The sequence below is a fragment of the Dufourea novaeangliae genome, unplaced genomic scaffold (assembly GCF_001272555.1).
Source record: "Dufourea novaeangliae isolate 0120121106 unplaced genomic scaffold, ASM127255v1 scaffold177, whole genome shotgun sequence".
Classification (NCBI taxonomy): domain Eukaryota; kingdom Metazoa; phylum Arthropoda; class Insecta; order Hymenoptera; family Halictidae; genus Dufourea; species Dufourea novaeangliae.
Window position 1 is genome coordinate 3,147,938 of NW_015374070.1, and position 23,910 is coordinate 3,171,847.

General features: G+C 42.0%; 3 protein-coding genes across 5 annotated transcripts in view; 1 reads left to right on the forward strand and 2 right to left on the reverse strand.

Annotated features, from left to right (window-relative positions):
* LOC107190331 overlaps window positions 1–7,566 on the reverse strand; it is a 28,489-nt gene extending 20,923 nt beyond the window's left edge. Inside the window, exon 1 of the mRNA XM_015579122.1 lies at window positions 7,477–7,566. Within this exon, the coding sequence (XP_015434608.1) occupies window positions 7,477–7,566 (90 nt within the window). The remainder of the gene's footprint in view (window positions 1–7,476) is intronic.
* Window positions 7,567–8,039: 473 nt separating this feature from the next.
* Window positions 8,040–23,910, forward strand: part of LOC107190332 (synapsin) — a 52,012-nt gene continuing 36,141 nt past the window's right edge. The window contains exons 1-6 of the mRNA XM_015579123.1: window positions 8,040–8,093; window positions 14,359–14,663; window positions 16,898–17,222; window positions 17,814–18,067; window positions 18,144–18,279; window positions 19,353–19,457. Of these exons, the coding sequence (XP_015434609.1) occupies window positions 8,040–8,093; window positions 14,359–14,663; window positions 16,898–17,222; window positions 17,814–18,067; window positions 18,144–18,279; window positions 19,353–19,457 (1,179 nt within the window). The remainder of the gene's footprint in view (window positions 8,094–14,358; window positions 14,664–16,897; window positions 17,223–17,813; window positions 18,068–18,143; window positions 18,280–19,352; window positions 19,458–23,910) is intronic.
* LOC107190405 (metalloproteinase inhibitor 2) overlaps window positions 20,317–23,910 on the reverse strand; it is a 33,180-nt gene continuing 29,586 nt past the window's right edge. For all 3 annotated transcript variants that reach the window (XM_015579202.1, XM_015579200.1, XM_015579201.1), the window contains exons 2-5: window positions 23,248–23,374; window positions 23,076–23,158; window positions 22,716–22,958; window positions 20,317–21,791 (exon numbers count right to left, since the gene is read on the reverse strand). In XM_015579202.1, the coding sequence (XP_015434688.1) occupies window positions 21,570–21,791; window positions 22,716–22,958; window positions 23,076–23,158; window positions 23,248–23,374 (675 nt within the window). In that variant the 3' untranslated portion in view covers window positions 20,317–21,569. The remainder of the gene's footprint in view (window positions 21,792–22,715; window positions 22,959–23,075; window positions 23,159–23,247; window positions 23,375–23,910) is intronic.

A 23,910-nucleotide genomic window follows, 5' to 3' on the forward strand; every position in this document is an offset into this window, starting at 1 on the left:
CTGTTTCCCTGGAAAAGAAATACTATATTTGGTAAAACAAAAGTGCATTACCCACTAATATCCTTCAATCGAATGACAAATCATATACTTGAAATAGGAAGATTAATTACGTATAAGAGAGCCTGTATCGTTTATACAGAATTTATAGCCCACCCAATCCAACAAGCAGACACGAAAAAAAACGATAGAAAAATAAACATTCAGGAGAGATCGTTGCGTAAGCAAGGGTCATAAATTGTGTCGTCTTTGTGTTTGCTATTGGCAACCGAGACACGGCAATAAAGGACGCCATGCACTGCGTCAAGGAGCTGCAGCAATCGTTGTTGCCTCGGCGAAAGACGCAGCACGGGTTACATCGACAGGACTAAACTTTTACGGACCAGAAGACGTAGTATTACGTTATCACAAAGGATCTAAACGTCAATCTTCGAAATTAGAAAGCGTTCTATCGACGCCGTTAAAATTTTACCCGATGATGATACCCATGAAAAGAGGATCGTTTCGTTACGCGCATCACGAGGCTCAGCCGCGATACATTGGCCACGCGTGTGCTTATATTGTTTAAATATATTCACTTTCATTGACGTTTAGTAACATCGCGATAGGCGGGGGAAATAATGAAAGCGGGGGAAATAGCGGTGAAATCGCGTATTGTACGTAGTAATATGCATACTATGCACGCTGTTCGAGCGCGTCATCATTAGCGCCGTTTCCGTTCGCTCTGATATACCGGCAACACATAACGCTGAAACGATGCGTGATTCCCAGCCTAGTCAGATCGTTCGAGAATTTACAAATGCAAATTGAGAAGAGAAAAAAAGAAACACGCAGAGTATTTACCGTCATTTTTTTTCGTTCCATGCGTCCACATTCCTAACTTCAGAGGGTGTTGGTCTTAAAGACGCGAGTCTAAGAATTCTAAAATTAGTTCCAGAACAGACTTTTAATGTTCTTATTTTGTAATTACCATTTTTGCGAATACATAAATTATTACACGATTTTGTTATGCTTAGAAATTATATACTTTAGAAAGTTGTAGACCACGAAGTAAAAAGTTTGAATTATTAAAAACGTATTTAAAAACAAAAGTGTTAAAGAAATATACAGAACCATTATTGGGTTGCTTCGTTTGTTTCTCTATTGTTATTGCAGTGAATGTTATTATAGCGTTAGTATGTCAACCACTGCTCGAGATCAGTCTACACAAAATTTACAGCAGGTTAAGGTTGTCGCTCCGGGGAACAGAAACTGCGTGAAATAAAATTTATCCGAGTACTTGTATCTTTAACCTAATCAAAAGTAATTATTTACGGTATCCAGCCTACTTCAAGCACATTCGTTCATTTATTATAATATACAAAACAACGCACTGGTCGTTTCCATCACCAGAACAAACCAAATCCAACAATAGGTGCTCGTATCTTCAATCTACATCTGTTTTACAGTTCGAGAACAATTCCAACTAAAGGTTTCTCCCCTCGGAAAATAACGAAATTTCTCTATCAAATCATGAAACCGATCGTAATTCCATAAGGCACGGTCCAATACAATACAGCGTGTCACGGACATAAACCAAGGAAATATTCTCGTTAGAAAACAGCCAAGCCTGAGACTGTCCAATTCATATCACAATAAACTCGAGATTTTATACGTCGCCGGTGGGAGGGGAACGCGTTTCATCTAACGTGGGACTAAAATCGGACAATACCGTGCGTTATGCTTCCGTGTCGCAGCCCGTACCGACTGTTACGTGCTTGATTCTCGACGATGCAAATACAATGTACGACATACCCCGACCAGAACTGCTTATGGCCGATCGTGTGGCGTTCGGTGGACCGCCGATATTCCCCGTGTGGTGCTCGCGCAGCCTCGGTCTCGCTGTTTCGCAATCGCGAAGAAAAGACATATCGCGGCTGGAACGTAGGCTGTCCGACCGCCACAGCGTAGGCCGAACGATCTGGTCCGTGGTCGTTCGCCCGAAATGGACAGGCCGATGAGAGGAAAAGTATGCAACGGTTCTGACCATTTTTGCGGGGACAGCTTTATACGGCAACGTACTTGCCCCCGGGGGACTAGTGAATCTCTCGATGAGGTTCAGTCGTCCTTCTTTTTTTATTCCATTCGTATTACCAACACCGAGTTTGGAAATAATTTCGTGATTGAGCAACGAGTATGTCAGAATTGTTTTTCAAAGTTATCCCATTAAAAATTACGTATTGTAGATTTCAAATCTTTTCATTTTAGTTTAGTAGCAGAATTGAAATTACAATTATAATCTTAGACGATCTGGAGTCTCCCGAAATTTGGTTTCATATTTATTTCTAACCCCGCGTGTGGAGACAATTACGCGATTGAAGAGGGGGTATGTCAGAAGCGTTTCCAACGATATTCTATTAAAAATTGAACCTAATTGAATTGTAGATTTTAAGCCATTTTATTTTAGAATAGTTCTAGATTTAAGATTAAAATAAAAATATTAGACGATCTAAAGATTTCTCGAAATTCTTTTTCATTTGTGTTATTCGCACCAACTTTTAAGATAATTCCATGATTGACCAGGCAGTATGACAGACCCCTTTTTATCCTATTAAAAATTGAAACTAAGTATTGCAGATTTTTAAATTTTTCTATTACAGTTCAGAACTGGAATTAAAATTAAATTTAAAATCTTGGACGATCTAAAGTCTCTCGAAGTTCTTCGCGGTAACAACTGCCCGTAAGTAATCCTCCCTGTGGGGAATTAATTACGCGTCGCATTACGTTTTCGGTGGACGGGAAAAATAAACATTTTGATTCGGAATGGTAAGCAGGACTGGTAATCGATGGGGGTTGTGTGAGCATCGCGTTTGTCCGGGATTCAGAATATTAATTGCGCTCGAAATAGTTTCATTAACGCGCAGAAGCGGTGGTTTTTGCGGGATCATTCGATCACTGTCCGTATGGGCTCATAACCTGTTCGTGCATCCAGTGCGTCGTCCTTGAAAAATATTCGATATATGTATAAGAGGATTACAAAAGGTGGAATGAATGCGCGTGTACGCGAGATACGCCGTCACGTTTCTGAATTCCACCGATTTCTTCGGCCACGACCGACGACGCTCGAAGCTTTCCAGAGGTAGAATTCTCTGGAATTCACGTGGAAAATGTAAATTCCGTCGTTTAGGTTGAGAAATGAGATATAGGAGACGCATGAGATTTTCTGCGCGAGACTGGCGCACTCGAGGACGTCGAATGGTATGGCCGCTGCATGCACATGGATGCGTGCAAGGATGAAGGAGTACGATATTTCTTCCAGTCGCCTCGTTTCCATTGCGTCAATATACCACGGATGAATAATTAAGCAAGTAGATCGCAGGTTTCTTTCGAATGCGTATTTCACACGCCAGTCACTGTTCAAACGGCAAGCGGCCTGATAACTTTGTCGAGAGGAGCAAAATATTTTCTGCGGCTGAGTATTCAATTAATGAAAAAAAAAAAAATAGTTTAGACATGCTGGGAAAATGCCATAGGAAAAAAGATTTCTTGTATTCTTGGAAATGACCATATTTGGTGAAAAGTTGTGGATTACTGATTGCAACACTTTGCACGTTAATTTACATGTAACCCTTGTATAACACGGTGATTACAGTAATGTCGCGCTGAGTGCGACGTACTCGGGTCCCCTTCGGAGCATTTATGGCAAGGCGAAATGGATTTGAGCCCCGTATAAATTTGTTTTTTATCTGAAGCGGAGCCTCTGCTTAGCTTCTTTTTAGTCTGTTTAGAATTGATTTCAGAGGGGAACCTCCAATGGTGGGAATAACGCCACTGCTCGTGTCGCATTCATCGAAGAATCACTGTAGGTTCTAAGAAATCGCTGTATTAATTCGTGTTATTCAAAACTAGGAATTAATATACTGCGTGGCACAACCATAAAACCACCTTTAAATTTTCATTTTTTATGTATTGTAGTTACAATAAAAACGAACCAAGTATAATGTTCCTGCAGAAAAGGATAGATTATGTTCCCTAGAAAAAAAGCACATAAAGACTGAAAATGTTAAGGTGGTTTTATAGTTACACCATGCAGTGCATGTACATACTTAGAAAAAACAGGACTAGGTTTTAAAAACAGAACTACACTATTCCACGCAATTCTTTAATCGTGTTAAAGCCAAACTGTACCTATTAATCGGGGTTTTCGCAATTCTCAAACCGTGTTAGAACGACACGATATTATGGAAATGCCGTGTTATATACGGATATGTATAATTTCAATTTGAAATTTTACAATTGAATTTTACACACAATGAATCAGCATTTTCAGAGAACCTTAAGTATACGCAAGAGGGATCTATTATCTGAAATGAAGACAATCCAACGACGAGGACAGGCGAGATCCAGCGTAAAATGTAGATGCGCATCAGATCCAAACTTATCGTTTTCCCGTGTCACCACGGGTTCCCAGCGATGACACGATCGGCCGCTCATAAATATTAATAAAGCAGTGGCCGGAGTAAATTGATCGAAGCGAGGCTGGGCACTTAATAAGGCCACCTAGCATTAGAGATCACGGTAATGCCCTCAATTACAGGTATCGGCAAAAGAAGACACTTAACATTCTTGACAAGTCTGTACAAGCGTTTGCAATTAATTCACCCGGTGAGGGCCTCGCCTCGGTGAAACGGTTGTACGCCATTAAAATTCTCCGCGAGCTTGCGCAAGTCGCTTTCAAATTGTGAACCTGAAGCTTTTCAGACCATATCGTTGGGGGTCTCGATAAACTGTACCGTCTATACGTATACGCGTATACACGTATTTTTGTTCCGCTCCCAACGAGCGTAATTGTGAGGACGGAAAAATCACGCTCGACCAATGGGGACAACTCCGAGAGTATATTTATACACTTGGACCCGAATGAATCGTATCTACGATTCACGCCATAGATAGCCCTGTATGAGGCAAGGCCGGCTTCCTGTTAAATACATTTTTTTTTTATCGTGTAAAAGTTCGGCCTGCGGGCAATAGTAGGCACACACACATACGTCTTTGTATGTACGTGTATATCATTGTCTCATCGGTCGCTTAAACTGTGCGGGTAGTTCTGTAATACGTATCGTGTATTCCTTTGTCGCAGGTATTACGTAAGGTTCAGTAATATACTTTCAGTTAGAATTTCTCTTTCGTTGTCAGATTGCCCAAGCTTCAATGTTAGATACCTACGGCTCTTTTAGACACTGACTGCTGTATTGTATTCTTATACAATATTTTATGAAGGACTTGATATATACTATACATACGCACGCAATATGGTATTTTTTCAGTTTAACTTATAATTTGTATAACTTACAATTTAATACTGTTTCAATGGAGGATGTAGCTCTCGAGTACCTATTTTTGATAGGCGATACATGCTTCTATCCTGACAAGGTTCGGGCACCACTGTCAGATACCTTACATTGAATGCCCCAGAGTGAGAAACCGAGACGGTGCACATAAATACGTAACAATTACGCTACAAAAGCGATTGTTTCTTGTGAACAAAGAATTCATACGACCAATGTTTCCACTAATCTCTTTCATCCTTTCCTTTAACTAGTTCTCCACTCATACAGTAAATCATCGATGAGTGTTCCAAGACTCCTTGGCACTGAATATTAAATATTTCATAAACTAATGACCATATACGACTGAACCTAATGACAGTGTAAATTATAACAGCGAACACGTACATATTTATACACATTATCAATTCCGTAGAAGGAATTGATTGTAAATACTTCAAATTAAATAAAAAAAAAAAAATATACGACTAAAACAAATATCATTGTCTTCAGCATTCCAAGCTCTGTCACTCTGCTAAACCTAATTAAAAAGGTCAGCGTTTCACTTGAGTACCTCTGCTTGTCAGAGCCTAGGAGCCAAAAACTCATCCTGAACATTCAAACACTCATCAAGGATTCACTGTACCTTCCAGCTAATGTCCACATTTTTCGCAGCACACCCGGTGCAAGTCGACCCATCGGCAATAGGACAAATCCTCATCTTGGACATTTACCTAAATCAGCGACCCAAGCGCTAATTCTTGCAATTAATTACTATTCCATTCGAATCAGTGAACCACTGGTGAATGTCGGTCTCGCGATTCACGCATATTCGCCTCACGTTCGATAGGATCGTGCTGTGTATGCGTGCACGCCTTTGGCGATTCCACCCGGCATTCCAGGTGCTGGGTAATAGGCAGATCGAAAAGGGGTCCGCCGCTTTTCGTCGCTCAATATATTTCGGGGTGGAACGACGTGTGGGCCGTACGCAAGGCCCTCCCGCTGGACCGAGCATTCCACCCAGCCAGAGGGAACGGACAAGGCTGACCGGGTACCCGACAGCCACTTCGCGGGTACCAGGTCTATCTGAATTTTTATTCGTAGCGGCGCAACCGTTTTAGCGGATCGCAAACAATGTGGAACGGCCGGTTTACGGCCGCTACCGTAACTCCGTTGCCGATATTACTGTATAATATCATATTACGTCGGGGCAGAACGGGCGAATTCCTGAACGATTTTTTTTTTCCTGTCGGTGCAATTTCATGATACCGCGAGCATTTGTGGGCACCATTTGGAGGCGGGTCTTCCTTCGACTGGTAATTTACGTAATAACGGGCAAAACGATTTTCACGCTCGAATATTTGAACGGTCGAGACCAGACGATTTATCGACGCTTTTCATATTTCCCCTGGAACAGACAGGCGGGACCCGCTGGATGGTACACACCGTTTTAGAAGCGTGCAGAGCGTCCTATTTACAGCACTGAATGAATGAGTCAGCTGGAGACGCACCGTCCGATCTCCGGCGATTTATTATCGGCGAACCGCGCGCCGCGTTTGCATGCCGGCCGTGTAATCTAAGGATGAAAACACTGACTCGACGGTCTTGTCCGACAGATTTTTCCAGGTTTGTTTCTTTGACAAATGGCGCGCACGTTTCGATGCGTGGATGTTAACCTTTGAAGGAAAAACGGTGACTGGAGAAACTCGCACGATCCACGGTCGAACCGACATAACTGGGGGATAGCTTATGATCTACTTGGACAGTAGGCACGTCGAAATCCACATGCGTCTAATTAATAGTTCGCCTCGGCGCAACAACATCGTAGAACATTAACATCTCACTTACCTTTCAAACTGTCCGTGATTATATCTTAATTAAAAATCGTTTGAATATAAATGGTTCATCTACTCGATCGACCTAGAAATACCTTCACTCACACTCTGTCCAGCTGTTCATTGAATCTGACGTGTAGGTACACATTGTAATCGCGTGTAAATATTTGAAACTATTTAAATTCCGACAGGATCCCCGATGACTTTACGAGGAAATTCGGTGGGTACGTGCTCGGTGAAATCACCGCGAAGCGTATCCACCGTATAGACCACGCGGAGCGTGTAGCCGTGCACCGAAACGCAGAATTTCGTGGACAAGCGTGTATCAGCGGACTTACCTGGCCGACACGGAGCGCCACCAGGGACAGGCACAGTACCGACACAAGCGCACTGGTGAACGCGTGAAAATTGGTCCTTCCCACTGACATTTTGGCGGACGCCGCGGGCGCGTGCCACACTGAACGGGGCCCGATTTGCGAAAACGTGTCACGGTTCTTGCCCAAGGGTCCTCTCTTTAACCGTCGGTCTCACGTCACATTTTCGTTATTTAACGAGAATAGTAGCATCGTTATTATACACGCGCTGACGCCCGGTACGTACGCGACGGACTGGCAGGCCGTTACGAGGCGGCCACGCGGGTTTCCGATGCAACGAAGGTCGTTCTCCGTTTCTCCGCTTCGTTCAGTCTCGTGGGGCTACGCCTCGAATACACGATCGTTCGTTCAAGAGTACTGGAAGCGAATGTTATACTGGCGCAATAATGACTGTTCCTCCTGAGCTGCCCCCAGGGACGCTCAGGTGTTCAGCGTTTTTGGTGGGGATAGATCGTGGCCACGGCGGCCATTCCCTTTTCATCCGATGTTGTATGCGATCCACGCATTCAGGTCTCCGAAACCCAACGATGCGTTCGATGTGGTTCCCGTGGTTCATGCCCGAGGACAGCACCGTTCACGACGTACGTCGGTGAGGAAGAGAATTACTCTGTCGACGGGTCTAGGAGACTTCAGAACCTTCCGGAACGTTTCTCCAAGTGGTTTCAGAAATGCGCTCCGCTAGGCGGTGACCTTAATTCGTATGCTTCCACGGATTTCTCGTTTGGAAGAATTCTGAGAAAATGTTTGCTTGGATACGTTCTTTTCTAGTGAATATTGAACCGAGGTGGAGGAGAATATATAATAGGTAGGGATTCTGAATCGAGAAATTGGAAAGGATTGTTTTATGCGGATTGGTGTAGATATTGACTCGAAAAATGGTTCATCCGCTTTAAAACGTTGACTGCCACAGTGAAAAAGGCCGTGCGTAGCCAGACACACTTTTAACACATAAATCGCAGAACATATGTATAGGCGTTTAGTTAATACAAACTGTTGGTTTTGATTGGAATTATATTTCGATATTAATTTTACGGGAAAATGGTGTAATGGTATTTAAATAATCTAGCCTCTTTGCAGTGTACGTGCAGGTATATTTGCGTGCCGTGGTAGTCAAAGTGTTACAGCTGAAATTTTCATAATTTCGCGGTGACTGTGTCAGATACTTTTGTAACTTAATTGATAAATTATGAACGTTTATTTGAAAAGGAATTAAATTCATGTTTAGCGGCTTTGGTCGTTATTCTTCATATAAATTTTTGTTTCATTGTATGTTTCGTTTTGTAAATGTAGCAGCAAATGTAAATATTTTAAATACCGACGAAGGTTATACACATTGGCAACACTTGTATAGTCACAAGGTACAAACGATTGAATGGATATTGATTGAACGAAGATTGCGGAATTACAGAACAGTCGATAGTCGTGACGCTTGCGGAGGTATTGTCCCCCGGTGTCTCTTAAGTTGTCGTAATGCAGACAAAGGCGGATATTGAAGACAATAGAAAGCATATAAGATCATTCATGGATGACGTGCAAACCATTCAAGATCATGATGCATCGATGTCTTAATCAAGAATAACTTAAATGCCGGATGCTGGAATTTTTCCAATAAGCGTACAATAACACCATAAAAATCTGAGTTTTTCTTACAATTGTACTTATAAATTCACATATATTCTTATTCTTCGGTACCTGATGACAGATTTATGGAAGATCATGTATTTAACACGTCCAAAATCAATGTCACATCAATATGCGACTTGAAATTCTTCCAAAACCAGACTAATTTCTCTTCTCATCCGAGTTTCACTGCGTCGAGTCGACCGGGGAGTGTTCATTGAATGACCCTCCTGGGAAAGTATCATCACAAGGAGAGAAAAAAAAATAAAAAGAGCACGCGGATTAGAAGAGTCGGCGGTGAATCGCATTATTCTTACGTAACCAGGGGAAACACACCTTCCGACTCGAGATCCTGGGAAAGAACAATCCTAATGAAAATCCGCCGTGCACGTACGTCCTGCGAGTGTACCCGTCCTGGAAAAACATTGTTGACCCATTTCCCCGTGATAAAAAAAAATACACACCTCTACCACTTTCAGTTCCCCAGCAGAAAAAGAAGAACCATCTTACGCTGAAAGCAACAACACGCGAAAGAAAAGCATTAATCGTTATAAAATATTAATCCTATTGTACCCGAAAGGGATTTAATGCTGAAAGGCTCGTTCTCGGTAGCAGGCTGAAACAAAGAAAATTTTATTTCACCGTGGAACAACGCGGTTCCATACCGGCGGCACTCTCGACCGACGATGCGCGCATGAAAGACCATCACAGTTTTCGGACACAATAGAAAACTCTGCCTCCGCGAAAGATTTCAAAGCACGATTTCCATAGACACAGAGGGAAGCTCGGCAAGTGCGACGCCGAAGGAGAGTCGTATGAAAATATCTGGGTTGCTGCATTAATTTCCTTCGTATATACCACGCTCGAGTCTGTACCTTGTCGAGTGGTCTAACCGACAACCAGGTCCTAGTGCGAAAAACAACGGCCGTGCATCGTAATTATCACGTTCTATCGTCGGGAAGTAGGAAGCTGGAACCGTAGAAAATAGAGTAGATACACCCAAGGACCAGCCAGACCGACATACGACCCTTATTTTTGGATAAGAGACCGCTTCACGCTAGGGTCTGAGTTAAAACAACGGGATCTCCGGCTCGATTCAGGGCACAATTACGTTGTACCGTGTAGCCTGACGTTTCATCTTCACTCGGCCAGCAGGTAGAGAGCGTGTTTGACGCGGATCGAGCGACGTCGCCCTGTACAAACACGGGCCGGGACCAGGCGTATCGGGGAAACACAGGGGCTCGTCCCTTTTCTTTCCCCCGTTGTGTCGCGTTCAGCTCGGCCGGCGAAACGGGGGAGGGGGATGATAAAACGGTACGCACGCGCGGACCTATCGACCGGCTAACCCTCCGGGTAACACCCTCGCGATCCTCGATTGTGGCTCACTGCTTCACCGGCAAACTAGTGGGTAGTACACGCACGCGACACAGGTGAGTACCCAGTTTCTCAGATCCGGCTATCTAAGTGTATTTAACGTATAGATTTGTGGATGGAACTAGAGGGTTTGAAAGTTACTGAACGGATCGTGGATTGTTTGATTAGATTGGACACGAAGCTTTTGGATTCTTTGAAGCTCGACCGATTTTTCGTACGTGGTAGAACGGGGTGCCCCCTTTGGTACCTTTGCGGTTCGACTTCTGGTCCCGAGATCAGGGTTAGCCGGAACGATCACTGAGGGAATGTGATCGGGAATTGAGTTTCCGTTGAAAGGGATCCCTTGCGTTTTGGCTTAGATTGACTTCCGATTCACCTTTGGGTTTAATTCAATAAAGATAAGGAGCTTGTGATGTGTAATTCTTGGCGAGATTTATGAGAGAAGTGGGCTTCTTGGTAGTATGATGTTGTACGCTGTCAATTGTGATCCACTTTCCTTTCAGTGGTGCTTTGTAATTCTGGTTTCTATTCGGCTGGAATTTACGCGGGAGTACCGAATGGTGGTGACACTATGTTGATCGATGGAGACGGGGCACTAGGCTCGTGCCGCACACTTGTGTCCGACGACGAGTGATAGTTCACGCGTGTTCGCGTGTCATTTTCACGTGAGGATATCGACGTTGCAATCTTTAATTATCTGTCACTTAGAATTCTTGTTGCATCCGTGTAAATGTGCAGAAATGGAAATTTTTTGGTGATATATGCTGCACAGTTCCGTACAACCCTCCTGAGATCATAGTGTTTGATATCGTCTGTATAGGAATTACAACAATAGTGCTAGAATAAATAATAGATTTAAAAAAGTGAACTAGAAATTAACGGGGAACGTAGTTAAAAGTGCGTAGTATTTTGGTATTAAATAATACATTGATTGGTCAGGGTAACAGCATTCGTTTCCAACACTTAAATATCATAGTTATTTGCGTTTCAACGATTCACGGTAAGTATTTCCATTCTGGCGCGATGTTAACTGTTACGTGCATATATCGTTTCTGTACGCGCAGCTTTGGGCGGTCAATGCGCCTGCCCTTTCCTAACACCTAGGGACTCTTCCGTCATCGATTATTACTAGGGTCTAAGCCGAACCCCCTAAAGAAAACGTGAATAATATACCCCCCTTAGGAATGTTGATGAACAACTAAAGCGTATAAGAATTATTTTTTACATTAAATAAAAATAATAGTCACACAGAAGCAAAAATAGGGGATACTAAAAACGGGACTTGAATGAATTTGAATGAAACTCGCTGGTATCTATGGAATCCCAAGTACTTAATGTTTAAAGAAGAGGGTGTGTCGCAAAATTGATCGATGTAGAAATCAGTACTGATTCAACCATCTCGACTATACAGTATGTTCGCAGCAGCATCGTTCTCATTAAAATTAGAAATAACCATCGGGCTCAACCAATCGATCGATATCGAGTTTCGCTTCAGAATCCATGTAAAGTATACTCTATGAATAAGATTGTACAAAGAGAGAAGAGCTCACTTCATAACATCGTAGGAAGTGCGAAGCACAGGGGGAAAAACGCGAGGAAATTCTATCGGAGGTTGAAACTCATGGAAACTCATTTGAAATTCAATTGAGTTCGGTTCCCTGAAATTAATTGAATACAGACAGTTCACCAAGGTGTATCGTGCACCGTGGAACCGCGTTAATTTAAACTTTAACAGGTTCCCCGCTAGGAAAATACTTTCCGAGATGATACGAGGAGAGAAATTCCAATTTCGAAGAAATCTTGAACTTTTCTCGGCCTGCGCGTAGAACTTTTCTCAGTTTTTTCCGTGTTTAACTTTTCGATTCTTCAACTTCTTTTTACTTGGTAACCTTCTGACCGGCTACGAAGCAGAGAGTGTCGTGTTTTACGGTACGTTTCGACACTAATTCTCTAGAATTCCGAAACGGTATTGCCTTGGGCATTGAAACCAGTGGTTCGCCCTTCGTTCGCTCCCGGAAGTGATTAGTACGTTTCCCGGTGCCCTCCGAGACCGACAGTCAATAACTCGTTATCGTTCGCCTTTATCGTAATCCAATAATCGGTCCCGGGTTGGAATCGCTGGGTTCAACGACGGTGAAGAAAAACACAGGTAGCTACGAAGATCCTCCGGCGTGCAAAGCCACGCTGCGCCGTTATCGATCAGCGGGGCACCAAGCTCTACTTTTGCCCCGTGCTAAATTTCCGCGAGAGGTCTTCATCTCCGGGCGCATAAAGGATTTGCTTGGACATTTTTTCTCACGAGCACCCGGGGAGTATCTCTTATGAAAGATGTTTGCTCCTATCTTTCATCGGTTGAATGGGGAATAAGGTACAGCAATAAAGAGAATATTTTCGGACAGCATGAAAACATGGTCCCTAATTAATATTTCTATTCGTGTTTCCGTGTTTTGATACGACCAAATGTCGGTTGGAATATTTAAGTGGAACGGAGATTTAATCAGGCAGTTTTGAAATCGTGAGCATGCATGATATATGAGAATGTAAGATACTTAATCAGTAGAGGAATTTCTCAATTAATATTAATTAAGCTTCGAAACTTCCTAACTAGATCACAAATTAATTATGCTTGGATGTTGCTTCGCTCTTGACATATTAACATTTCAGTGAAACTCGTGATACATTTCTCATTGAATATTAACGAATCGTACATATTCAAATAAATCATACATTTAAGGAAGAATACTTGTTGAAGTAATATACAGTACAGAATTCTTCTTTTTTTTTAAACTTAAACTGATAATTTTAGAGCTGTAGAGTTCAAAAATCATTTCTGCTTTGACGACAGTATTACTTCCATTAAAACATCAGACTAGGAAAATTTATTACGAAGGGAAGTCTTTGTTACATAAAAAATCTTCAGGCGAAAAAATCTCGGATTATATGATTAGAATAGAACAGTTATTAAGGTCGCTGAATTTCACCTTTTCACCGAGAAATTGCTCGGTTAACACGTTGACTGCCACGCCAGATTTAGACTATGCTCTCATTGGGCCACAGGAGAATTTTTATTTTTGTAAAGATATAACGACAAAATAATAAGGAATATGGTTACGTACGATCATGTTCTTATCCATAGTGATTGTTGGTGGTCACGGGTGGCCACCGTGACCTGTTGGTGCACTCAGTTACTCTTCACAACTGTTTTCGAATATTTTCTTACAAGTATAGGAAAATGAATATCTACGACATTTACACGATATGGTACACACCTTGCCAAGTATTGTGGCAATCGTAATAAACAACTCTTCATTTAAGTCGACAAAAGCATCCTCATTAGTTAGTGAGTCGTAAGAAGGTATAAAAAAATCGTTGTGAATCATGGTTAGAAAAGTCCTAAAAATTGGACAGAAAAAGTCACCGTATACGTCCTACAGAGATTGCAATGGCCAGCCTCATTTATGCTTAAGATGTTTTAATACAATACACCGTACTTAACTTTTGTAATGTTGAATAGTAGATTTTTTTATCTCATAATATTGTCTAGTCAGCTATGATGTTCAAAATTTTGTTCGTTGACGATATTCATTTTATTTTACTTATTCAAAATATTTAAAGCACTCCGGTCACTGGTGACCAACGTGGCAGTCAACGTGTCAACGAGATCACAATTATCCCTACGCCAATTAACAAACGTTCGTTCTTTCCGCATTGCAGATTTCAACTTGGATTGTTTAGTTTCTCCTTCCTCACCTCTCTTATTTCATCCTTTCCTTTCGGATTACCTTACGTTGAAGTTTCAACCGCAACACGACAAGAGACGCAACACCGTATTCGGTTGATCGACACGGGTAGAACGGCAAGGCGGTGACACTCGAGTCGAGATCCGCCTCCGAAAAAAAAAATAACGATCGTCAGGACACCCGTTTGGCGAGGGCCGAAGGATCAGGAAAATCGTCGTGTCCGCGAGTCGTCGCGGGGTTACGAGATCGAAGAAATCGGCGGCTCCGCGTCTGGAAGACGAAGTCTGCGTCAACCAGCAAGATTACCGGCCGCGGCGGTTGCGCCAAATACTGTGGTACAGCTCCTTCACCCGGCAACATTTCATTCTCCAGCTTTCGGCAGTCCTTCACCTCAAATGTTAACTACCTGAAACGGAGGTGAGTTGCCGTCGTCGTTGCACGGACACACGAAACTTTGCATGCTCGACACAGACACACACCACACGCTCCTCTTTCGCTGCTCGATGGAATCCAAGGAACGTACACACCTCTAGCAGGGCGAAAGGCACCGGCGGAATTCGGAAGTGATGCGTGTAAGATCGCCGTGATACGAATACCTTTCCATGAGCGATCTGTATCTTTCGTGGTATCTCGAGAATTCTTACGTCGGTAGTTCGTAAATCTTGGGGTATAATCGTTGTACAAACGTCGTATTAAGGGGTACTGTTTTATTGCCCCGTGGTTTTCGAGCTTGAAATGCTGTTTGCGTTGTGCCAATTTTCGTGGGGAAATGAAACTTGGAAAAATTTGTAGATTATGCTAATAAGAGGACTAGTAATATTTTTTTTTTTTTTAGTATCGTGTCGATATGATTTTGATGTCTTTTGAAACTTTAGGAAGAAATAATTTGGAAGGAATTATAGATTCTTCGATATATAAGAAGTCTTAGTTTTCTAATGGTATTCTGAGTAAAATATGATTTTTAATATATTGCTAAAGGTATTTTTGTATGTATAGTGGGGCAGAGTTGGGCATAATTTTATTCGAATAGTACATAATGAAAAGTAACAGTGTTTAATGTCTATTCATTCGAAAAGAAGTACCATTTTATTATAAAAATTGAATTCCCACGTTTAGTCGATTCAAAATAACCAATTACTTTTTTACCTTTTATTCGTTATTCGAAACTAGAAAATGAATTTCCTCATTTCTGTACAGTGGAACACCTCAGTTCTTGATACTTAAAAGGTTAATTTCATTAAAAATTAATTGGAAATTATGAGATGAAGGATACGGTAATGGAGAATGAGATAGGAAGGTTGTATAGATTCTTATCTGTACCTTCTTCATCAAGTCCGAAGATAGTGAAATATAATGGCATCCTAAAATAACGGACGTTTACTTTGATACAAAGCTGACTTAATGTACATTTATATCGTGACCCGTGGTGCAATGTAATATACAGGTCGATAAATTGCTCGTTCAATTAACTGAGGCGGCTATCTGATTCATCTGTTGATCTATAAATAACGGTATTATTCGAATATCATGATCGGCGAGTAGATGGCTGATAAGTTTAATTGACAGCATCGTTCAATTAAGATATCGCGTTTTAATTAAACTTCAGTAAACCGAAGAATAAAAGATTCGCCTGATAATTGGATAAATAAAGGTGCCTGCATGCAATTGTTTGAATATTCTTCTCGCTTTCGACATCGCGCAAACTCCGCCTGAAGCTCGATATTTTTAATATTGATGTGGTTACGAATTTTAATAAAGCACGAACACAATCCCATTATGCGCAGGTGTCGTTTCATAGCATTTAATTCAGTATTCAATTTCGCAAGCTTACCAGATGCTTTCAAGTGCCTTCGTTCTGAATTATCGGACAAACTATGAAGTAACATACACTGCGGGTCAAAAACTTAGGAACGTTGTAAATTTTCAAATTAATGGGAAAAAGTTAACTTATGGGGAAAAGTTAACTAATATCTTTAAAAAGGGAGTTGAATCGATCTACCATGCTTCTATTTGAATATTTGGGTGCCAGGCACAGCTTCTTGGAGAATGAACTCTGTCCAATCAACATTCCTAGCTACCTTCATTAGAAATTGACCTACTAATACCATAAATCTCTAACACCATCGCTATAACAGAAATATTATTCTAAATTACTTATACGAACCGACTAATTCGAATCAATTCGATACATTCAACCATCGCTGAAAATATTAATTTCGACCAGACAATTGGCAAGTGATTCGAAACACGCGGCCAGCAGTGTATGTCGGCAGCCCTCCACACCAAAGTCACTCCAGTGAAGGTGTCGTTGCTACTTCAACGAAGCACAAGCGATCGTGAATCCGCATTTCACGCGTGACACCGCAACGCGACACGTCCATCATCACAGACCCGCGCGCGAGTGTGCTCCACGCATCAGAACCGAATGTGTCGTCACCCGTCACGCATGCAAGCCAGGTGTACACAGCAATCGTCCATCATCGCCGACGCAACGCCACGCCATCATACGTCCTGAGCACTGGCTGTACTCGATGTGCATTTAACGTCCGTGAAAGTCGAGCGTTAACACTTTGAAACAGTGTGAAATTAGGGGCACCGAACCTACCGACCGATTCTCACTAGAACGACCACCACCGTAGTTTGTCTTCCAGGTTCTCGTCAGGGGATTTGAGCTCGGAGATCGACGATGAACCAAACGCAGACCCCGGGCTGGCCCCCGTGGCCAGGGATTCGACCCAACCGTATCAAACGGCGTCGGAACGGCCGCTGCAGTCGCAGCCGACTACTGTACCACCAGCCAGTCAGCCACCGGTGCCTGGAGCACCGCCATCTGTACCACCGCAACCCGTCGGCGGCGATCTGAGCCTCAACCTGAGGCCCGGATCCAGAACCACCAGCGCTCCGTCTTCGCCGGCGAAGACCCGCGAAAGTTTGCTCCAAAGGGTTCAGAGCTTGACCGGCGCTGCACGTGACCAGGTGTGTTAACGGAAATTTTACCGATTCCTTGTTGTTATTTACTTCAATCGCAATTGAACGAACGATATATTTTTTCGAATCGTTGAATTATTACGGGTAAATTGAGGATGTGTCTGCGTACATTCACTGCTTCTTAGACCAATTCGCGATAATGGGAATAGAATAGAAATTTCTTGTTTCCAGTCAGCGTTCTAAGAGGCTGAAGTAACATAACTACTTTGAATTATCATTCTAAACACTTGTTAGGAATGAATATCAATCATTAGGAGACTTTTATTCATTGTGTCTTCTGAGTGAAATATTTGTACCTTGGTATTTAGGGTCAACTCGGGTTTATGAATATTTCTGAAAGAATTGTGAAAAGAATTGAGAGAATCTGTACGTAGATATAAAATTTTCGTGATATTCTAATGCAGCCTGCAAGCTAGAATCTGTTCAGTCTAAGTAATCCATATCGTAAACAAAACTCAGTTTACAATGAATCCAGAAAATAAACACGTATTTGAAGTCTACATTGATGATCCTTGCATATACATAGAAAAAGCATATATGTCGATGATGTTATTCATTTTTAAATCGTTAACTGTTCAGGGTGCATCGATTCTGGGCGCAGCTGTGTCCGGGGCAACGAGAGGCCCGTCATACAACAAGGACCGATGTTTCACTCTTCTGGTGATCGACGATCAGAACACCGATTGGAGCAAGTACTTCCGTGGCCGTAGACTCCACGGCGATTACGAGATCCGCGTGGAACAGGCGGAGTTTCGTGAATTATCGTTAACAGCGAGCGAGGCTGGCACTATGGTGTCCATGGCGGTTTATCGTAACGGGACGAAAGTTATCAGGTAAGAAGACCTCTTGTGTATCCCATTGTCATTCGTCGTCCAAAATGTATATAAACCGACAAACTTTTATCGACAGATCCTTCAAGCCGGATTTCGTTCTGATACGACAGAACTTAAGGGACGCGGGAGAGGACTATAAGAATCTTCTTCTCGGATTGATGTACGGAGGAGTCCCCAGTATTAACAACCTCACTGCGATTTACAACTTCCAGGTGAGTGTTGATTGTATTACTAACTGTAACTGAACCCAATATAAAGTAAATCCTTGACGTGTGGTCGAAGGCTCCTCGTAACTGACAAGGAGAGGTCCCAAGATGTAACGTTGACTTTTTAATGAAGTTTACCACGGTCATAGAGCTTGGAATTATGAAGCCAATTATATTTATTTCAACCGCATATGGCCATTAGTTTTTGAAGTATTTAATGTTCAGTGCCGAGTAGCCTTCGAACACTCATCGAGGATTTACTGTACAGGATGTCATAGATATAGAATAATATAGAATATATAGAGAAATATAAAATAACATTTTTTTATTTGAGACTTCGTTTTCGGGAAAATTAACTTAGAAAATTAATCTGCAACGCGTGTATTCACGGTAGTAAGTAGAAACGGATTTCAATGAACAGACGCATTAGCAAAGTCCTATTCAATTACACCGTGTATCCACCAGATTTCCATAGTCGTTTTTTTCAAAATCGAAGTATCGAAATAAAAAATTTTATTTTATATTCTCTGCTTATTTTTTCACGTACAATTAACTCCCATCTTGGTTGTACCACCAATTACATGATACTCTATGTATAATTATAAATAGGAAATGCCACACAATTGTCGACCTACAATACCGCATAAAAATAGAAACTTCTATTCTATTAGAAGTAAGATTGCTCATTATAATCTATTTTAAGTGTACTTCATTGACGTCACCCTCTGCATCGATTATTAAAACAGTTGTATTCCGAGAAAGTTAATGGTTTCATGCAGTTAATATAATACGAACGTGTTGAATGTCCGTCAGTTTCTTTCTCATAATACCTACTTTACATCTTCTTTTGATGATTAAAGAATACAAGGTTTTCCAGTTTGCGTTGCGTACTACTGAAGAAATTGTATAACTGATTGAAACTATATTCATTGTTAACCTTTTTTCTTTTTTCATTGATCGAACTTCTACCAAAGCCTGGAATCTTGACGACATAAACCTTCCTTCGAGAACTATTATCGAAATAAATGTAGAAATACACGCCGATAGATGGTCTTATTTAATCGATGTTCGTTTCATAGGACAAGCCTTGGGTGTTTGCGCATCTGCTGGGTCTTCAACGTCGTCTGGGAAAGGACAACTTCCCCCTGATCGAGCAGACATACTACCCGAATCATCGCGAAATGGTGAGTGAACGTGCTTTACGTGCAATACGCATCCCTCTCGTTTATTTCTCATCGTTTAAGTAATATATAATACTTACAAAAGTTATCAAATGGAACAACTAAACTAACATAGATCGTTTCTTCGACTTAACGTACGCTCTCGTGCTAGGAAATGCCGACTTAACTTCCCTTCGTGTTGCGCGTTTAGCATTTTGTACTAAATTTCTACCCACGTCCGGGGTTTCCGTTTCTCGTCGCATATGCTGCCGAGAAACGATAATCACGCTCGGATACAGTTTAAAAATAGCGAACTTAATCGAATAAGTTTCTAATACGAACACTTGACGTACGCGCATGTTCTCCGAATAATGGAGACAACGTTGCCTTTTTTGTACAAGAGACGCAATTTCGTGGAAAAGAAAAACTTTCTCTCACATCGCAAAGCCATTGAACATTATCAAGATATGCGTGCATTTAACGTGACATCGTTCCAGTATTCAGAGATCTATGCGATACTTTAATAAAAAAAAAACAAATTAAATACCTTCCAGCGATTTCTTATACGCATAAGACAAGGCTATGCACAACGAAACAAGAAAGAGAATAATTTATAAAATGCATAATATACATTAACGGCCTATATGTACAAACTAAAGTATAGCCAATCCATGGTTGAAAATGCTCGTCACGCTGTTTCAACTTTTACACGGCTCGGGGGTTCGTTCTCAAACGCAGCTCGATCTCGACGAATTGTTTAATTAAACGAACGATTAAAAGGAAACGGGGTTGTGCAGCGTCGACTTCAATGGAAAACTGAAAGATTCATCGAGGATATTTAACGACTAGCCTCTTTCACGAATAAACTCCTCACGGACTCGAGTAAATTGAATATTAACCGACATCGCCTCTTGTCCCCGATTATCTGAATATTGAAAGCGTCCTTTCGAAGCGTTTCCATCGAACGGATGAACGTCGTCTAATTAAACACGACGCCACGAACTTCGAGACAATTACGGATTTCAGGCTTTCACGACCCGGCATCATACAGCTACTCGCTGTTGAGGCTTTTTGATGTAATCCGTGTGCCCTTATGGAAGTAATTTCCTAACGTTTCACAAGCATTGCAGCTCGAGCTTACATCAGAGAGTCCACTGATGATGATGCGTGCATTGTGGTGTTCCACTATTAACCCTTTCGCTGCGGCAGATTCAAATGTACACCGTGCGTAGCAGACGGCGGATATCTACCTGTGATAGACGCTGTCAATGGGAAAACTTTTTTCCATTAGCGATAACGATTCAGTAATTGTAACAATATGTTCTTATAAATCACACAAAAGATAAGGTCTTTGTTGCAGCCGTTGTTAAGAGCACTACACCATCAGTGTCCGACCATTAAACATTTTCTGTGTAGGACCTGCAGACACTAACTGTACGCTACGAGCAAATTGTCAGAACATCTGTGGGCGCCAACCACAGTAAAATGGTTGAAGTAAATCCTGCCCTTATCACGGTTCATTGTTCACTAATCAAAGACTATTATACGTGGTCCGCTGAACAATTTTTTAGTGTGTATCGTTCAATCTCCCAATGAAGCTAACTTAGTAATGCTTGCGAAACGTTGTGAAGTTAATTCCACATAGGACCCACAGCTCACATCCTAAAGTCTCAACAGTGAGAACTCGAGACAATTAGAAATTTATCGTGGAAATGCAAACGGTTGCAAAGTCGTTTTGCCATCAAATTGTATTGCATTAAGGCTTTCCAGCGGTAGCAGCCAGTCTACCAACGAGATGTGCGATCCCAACGTGTCGAATCGATGAACGGCGCTTTTGTACATGCTGACACAACCATTCCAATTAATACTTTTGGTAAAACGCGGGAATAAATAGAAACGTAACCCGGTGTTGCGAAAGGATGGGAACGCCGGTTAATCGGCAAACTAAAGCCTAACGTTATGGAATAAATTACATACATCGAATCCACTTGACAACAAGTTATCGCGTAAAGGTTTATCTTGAGAGCGTGTGCGTGTGTGTGTGTGTGTGTTGTTGTTGTTTCTCTGTTATTTCCGCCAGCGTGATATATCGGTAACTGTAGAACCAAGGCTCATTGTCAATTTCATCATTGTATTTTATGGCTCCTTCAGCCTCTGCTGCTCGCGTTTCCGTTGGTGCTCCTTGATGCAGTTTTTGTAAGGTACCGAAGGACTCCAAGAACATCCACCTCGTTCTGGCATGCATATCCCGTATTTTTCTTGGCAATCCTGGGGACCTGGTTCGCTCTCCCATAAACATAGCTTCCTTCCGACGCTCGCCAGAATCTCTCCTTTCTGCCACCAAGGCGTATAATGGACCTGGCGTACACAGAAAAACATTTGGAATGTCGTTTTTACGAAGAGCAGAGGCTCGATACAGGGAACGGCTGTAAAAATCGTCCGGCCGAGGATGGAACACGTGTTAGGTACCACGGAAACATCTGTCGGAAAGGTGATAATTTTTCATGCGTAAGTCGATCGGATGAGTGGAATAAAATTCTTAGTGCCATTGGTTCTCGTGGGAATGGACTTCAGCGAAAAATCAACTTGAATGGTTGAAAGATGAGAGAAGGAGAAGGGAGGAACGGAATATGTTTCCGACACTTCGAGCAGATTGAAAATAGAACAGAAAGCGTCTTTGAACAACCTCCGGTTATTGAGTCTGTTCCCGACACACCAATTCTACTTCCTACTATCGTTGACATTGATGCGGTTGCATTTCAACTGTATGGGTTTGTGTAAAGTTACTGTTTGACATAAATAACCAGACCACTGTCAATGACAGCGATCACGAACCCCAGTGGAAGTAACCAGGAATAGGGAGACATTTGCTTCGACGTGGTTTGAAACATCGTTTTATGCTCTGCATTTGCTTCACAAGAGGAAATCAATATTTACGAAGACGAGGGAGATTCAATAAAACAGATTGAATAGGTTCTATAGGTAGAACATTTTAAATATGAATATGAGGATCAAGCATCTGTCCATGACAAGTCTATTATAGATGATTCAATAGCTATCGAACAAATAGTATAAATCGAGGTGGTCGAGAATAGCCAGATGTGTCGAACTATGATAGTCCCGTTGTAGGCGGCGAACCGTTTCTGAATATCTTAGAGCCAGCTACACGATACAATGGTTGGTTCACAAAAATTCGAATTTGCATAATTATTCGTAGCCTAGTCGTGGGAAAGGTTGACTGTAATCACGTAAGAGACGTGAATTTCCGAATTTTGTGCTTACCTCGCAAGCACAGCCTTGATGGTAAAGGCTCCTGAAGCCTTTCCGTTGTCTGGGTGTCACCTGGGACCATCGCATCTGTATGTCACAGAGAGACACACGCACTTGTCCATGATTATTGATCCTTCCGCTTACGACGTAAGTTTCCCCGGCATTCAAGTGGACGCCGCACATCGTGTCAAACGGGGAGGTCCATAAATACTCTTGTTTCGGGAAACTGACAGGATTTATGTTGTTGTGCCCATTCTGAAACCAAACGCGTTCCTCGTATCGGAAGTCGAACACATGTCGCTATAAAATCCCGTGAGACAACGTCGATTGCAGGTAAAAAAGAAACCAATGAATTTCCATAGACTCACGAACCTTGAAGACTTTATTGACTTTCACGTTGTAGGCCATTTCGTGCTCGCTCACGGGCTTCGCTCTTCTTACTCTCACCACCGCGACTATAAAAGAAAACGGGATAATGTCGCGTGAAGAGGAATTCGATGAAAAAAAATTCCTTCACTTTCCACGCATCGACGCGAACACTCACCGTAATCTGCTCTGCAAAAACTGGTCTGGGGATGCTCCAACATGCACGAGCAACCGACGACCCTTTGCACGGGGGCCATGGATAACGCGATTAGGAGAAAGTACGTCCAAAATGTTAACTGCCACATCTGAAAATTGGTAAAAGAACAGAATATTAAGAAAGCAAAAACAAGTCAGGCAAAATATTTTTAAAAATGAAATCACGTTCGTTCAAAAGACATCGTCACGGTTCGATTTAATATGGTCCGAATACCGAACACAACACGTGAATAATAATTTCATAAAAGATATCTGGTGACCATTGTTAACAAGACAACCGTCTTGCTGGATACAATACGAGGTAATTGAATCGTGGAGGGGTGGGGCTAAGTCACCCGTGAATTATAACAAGCTACACGCGTGTTGAACAAAATGCTTCTTCGTTCGTGGCCCTTCCCATTTATCTTCGAAATCCGATTACGCGAGTCTCAGTGATTCAAGGGGGCCGTCACCTGTCGGACACTAGGAAACATAGTAACTTTATTTAACGAACGCGGAACAAGCTCGTTAACCGGTGGAATGCGTGTTCGACCGCGTGTCTTCCTTTTTCTTCTCTTTTTTCTGTATTTCTTCATGCGAAATAAACTAGACGAGGTTCGATGAATCACGGTGTATCCCCCTAAAC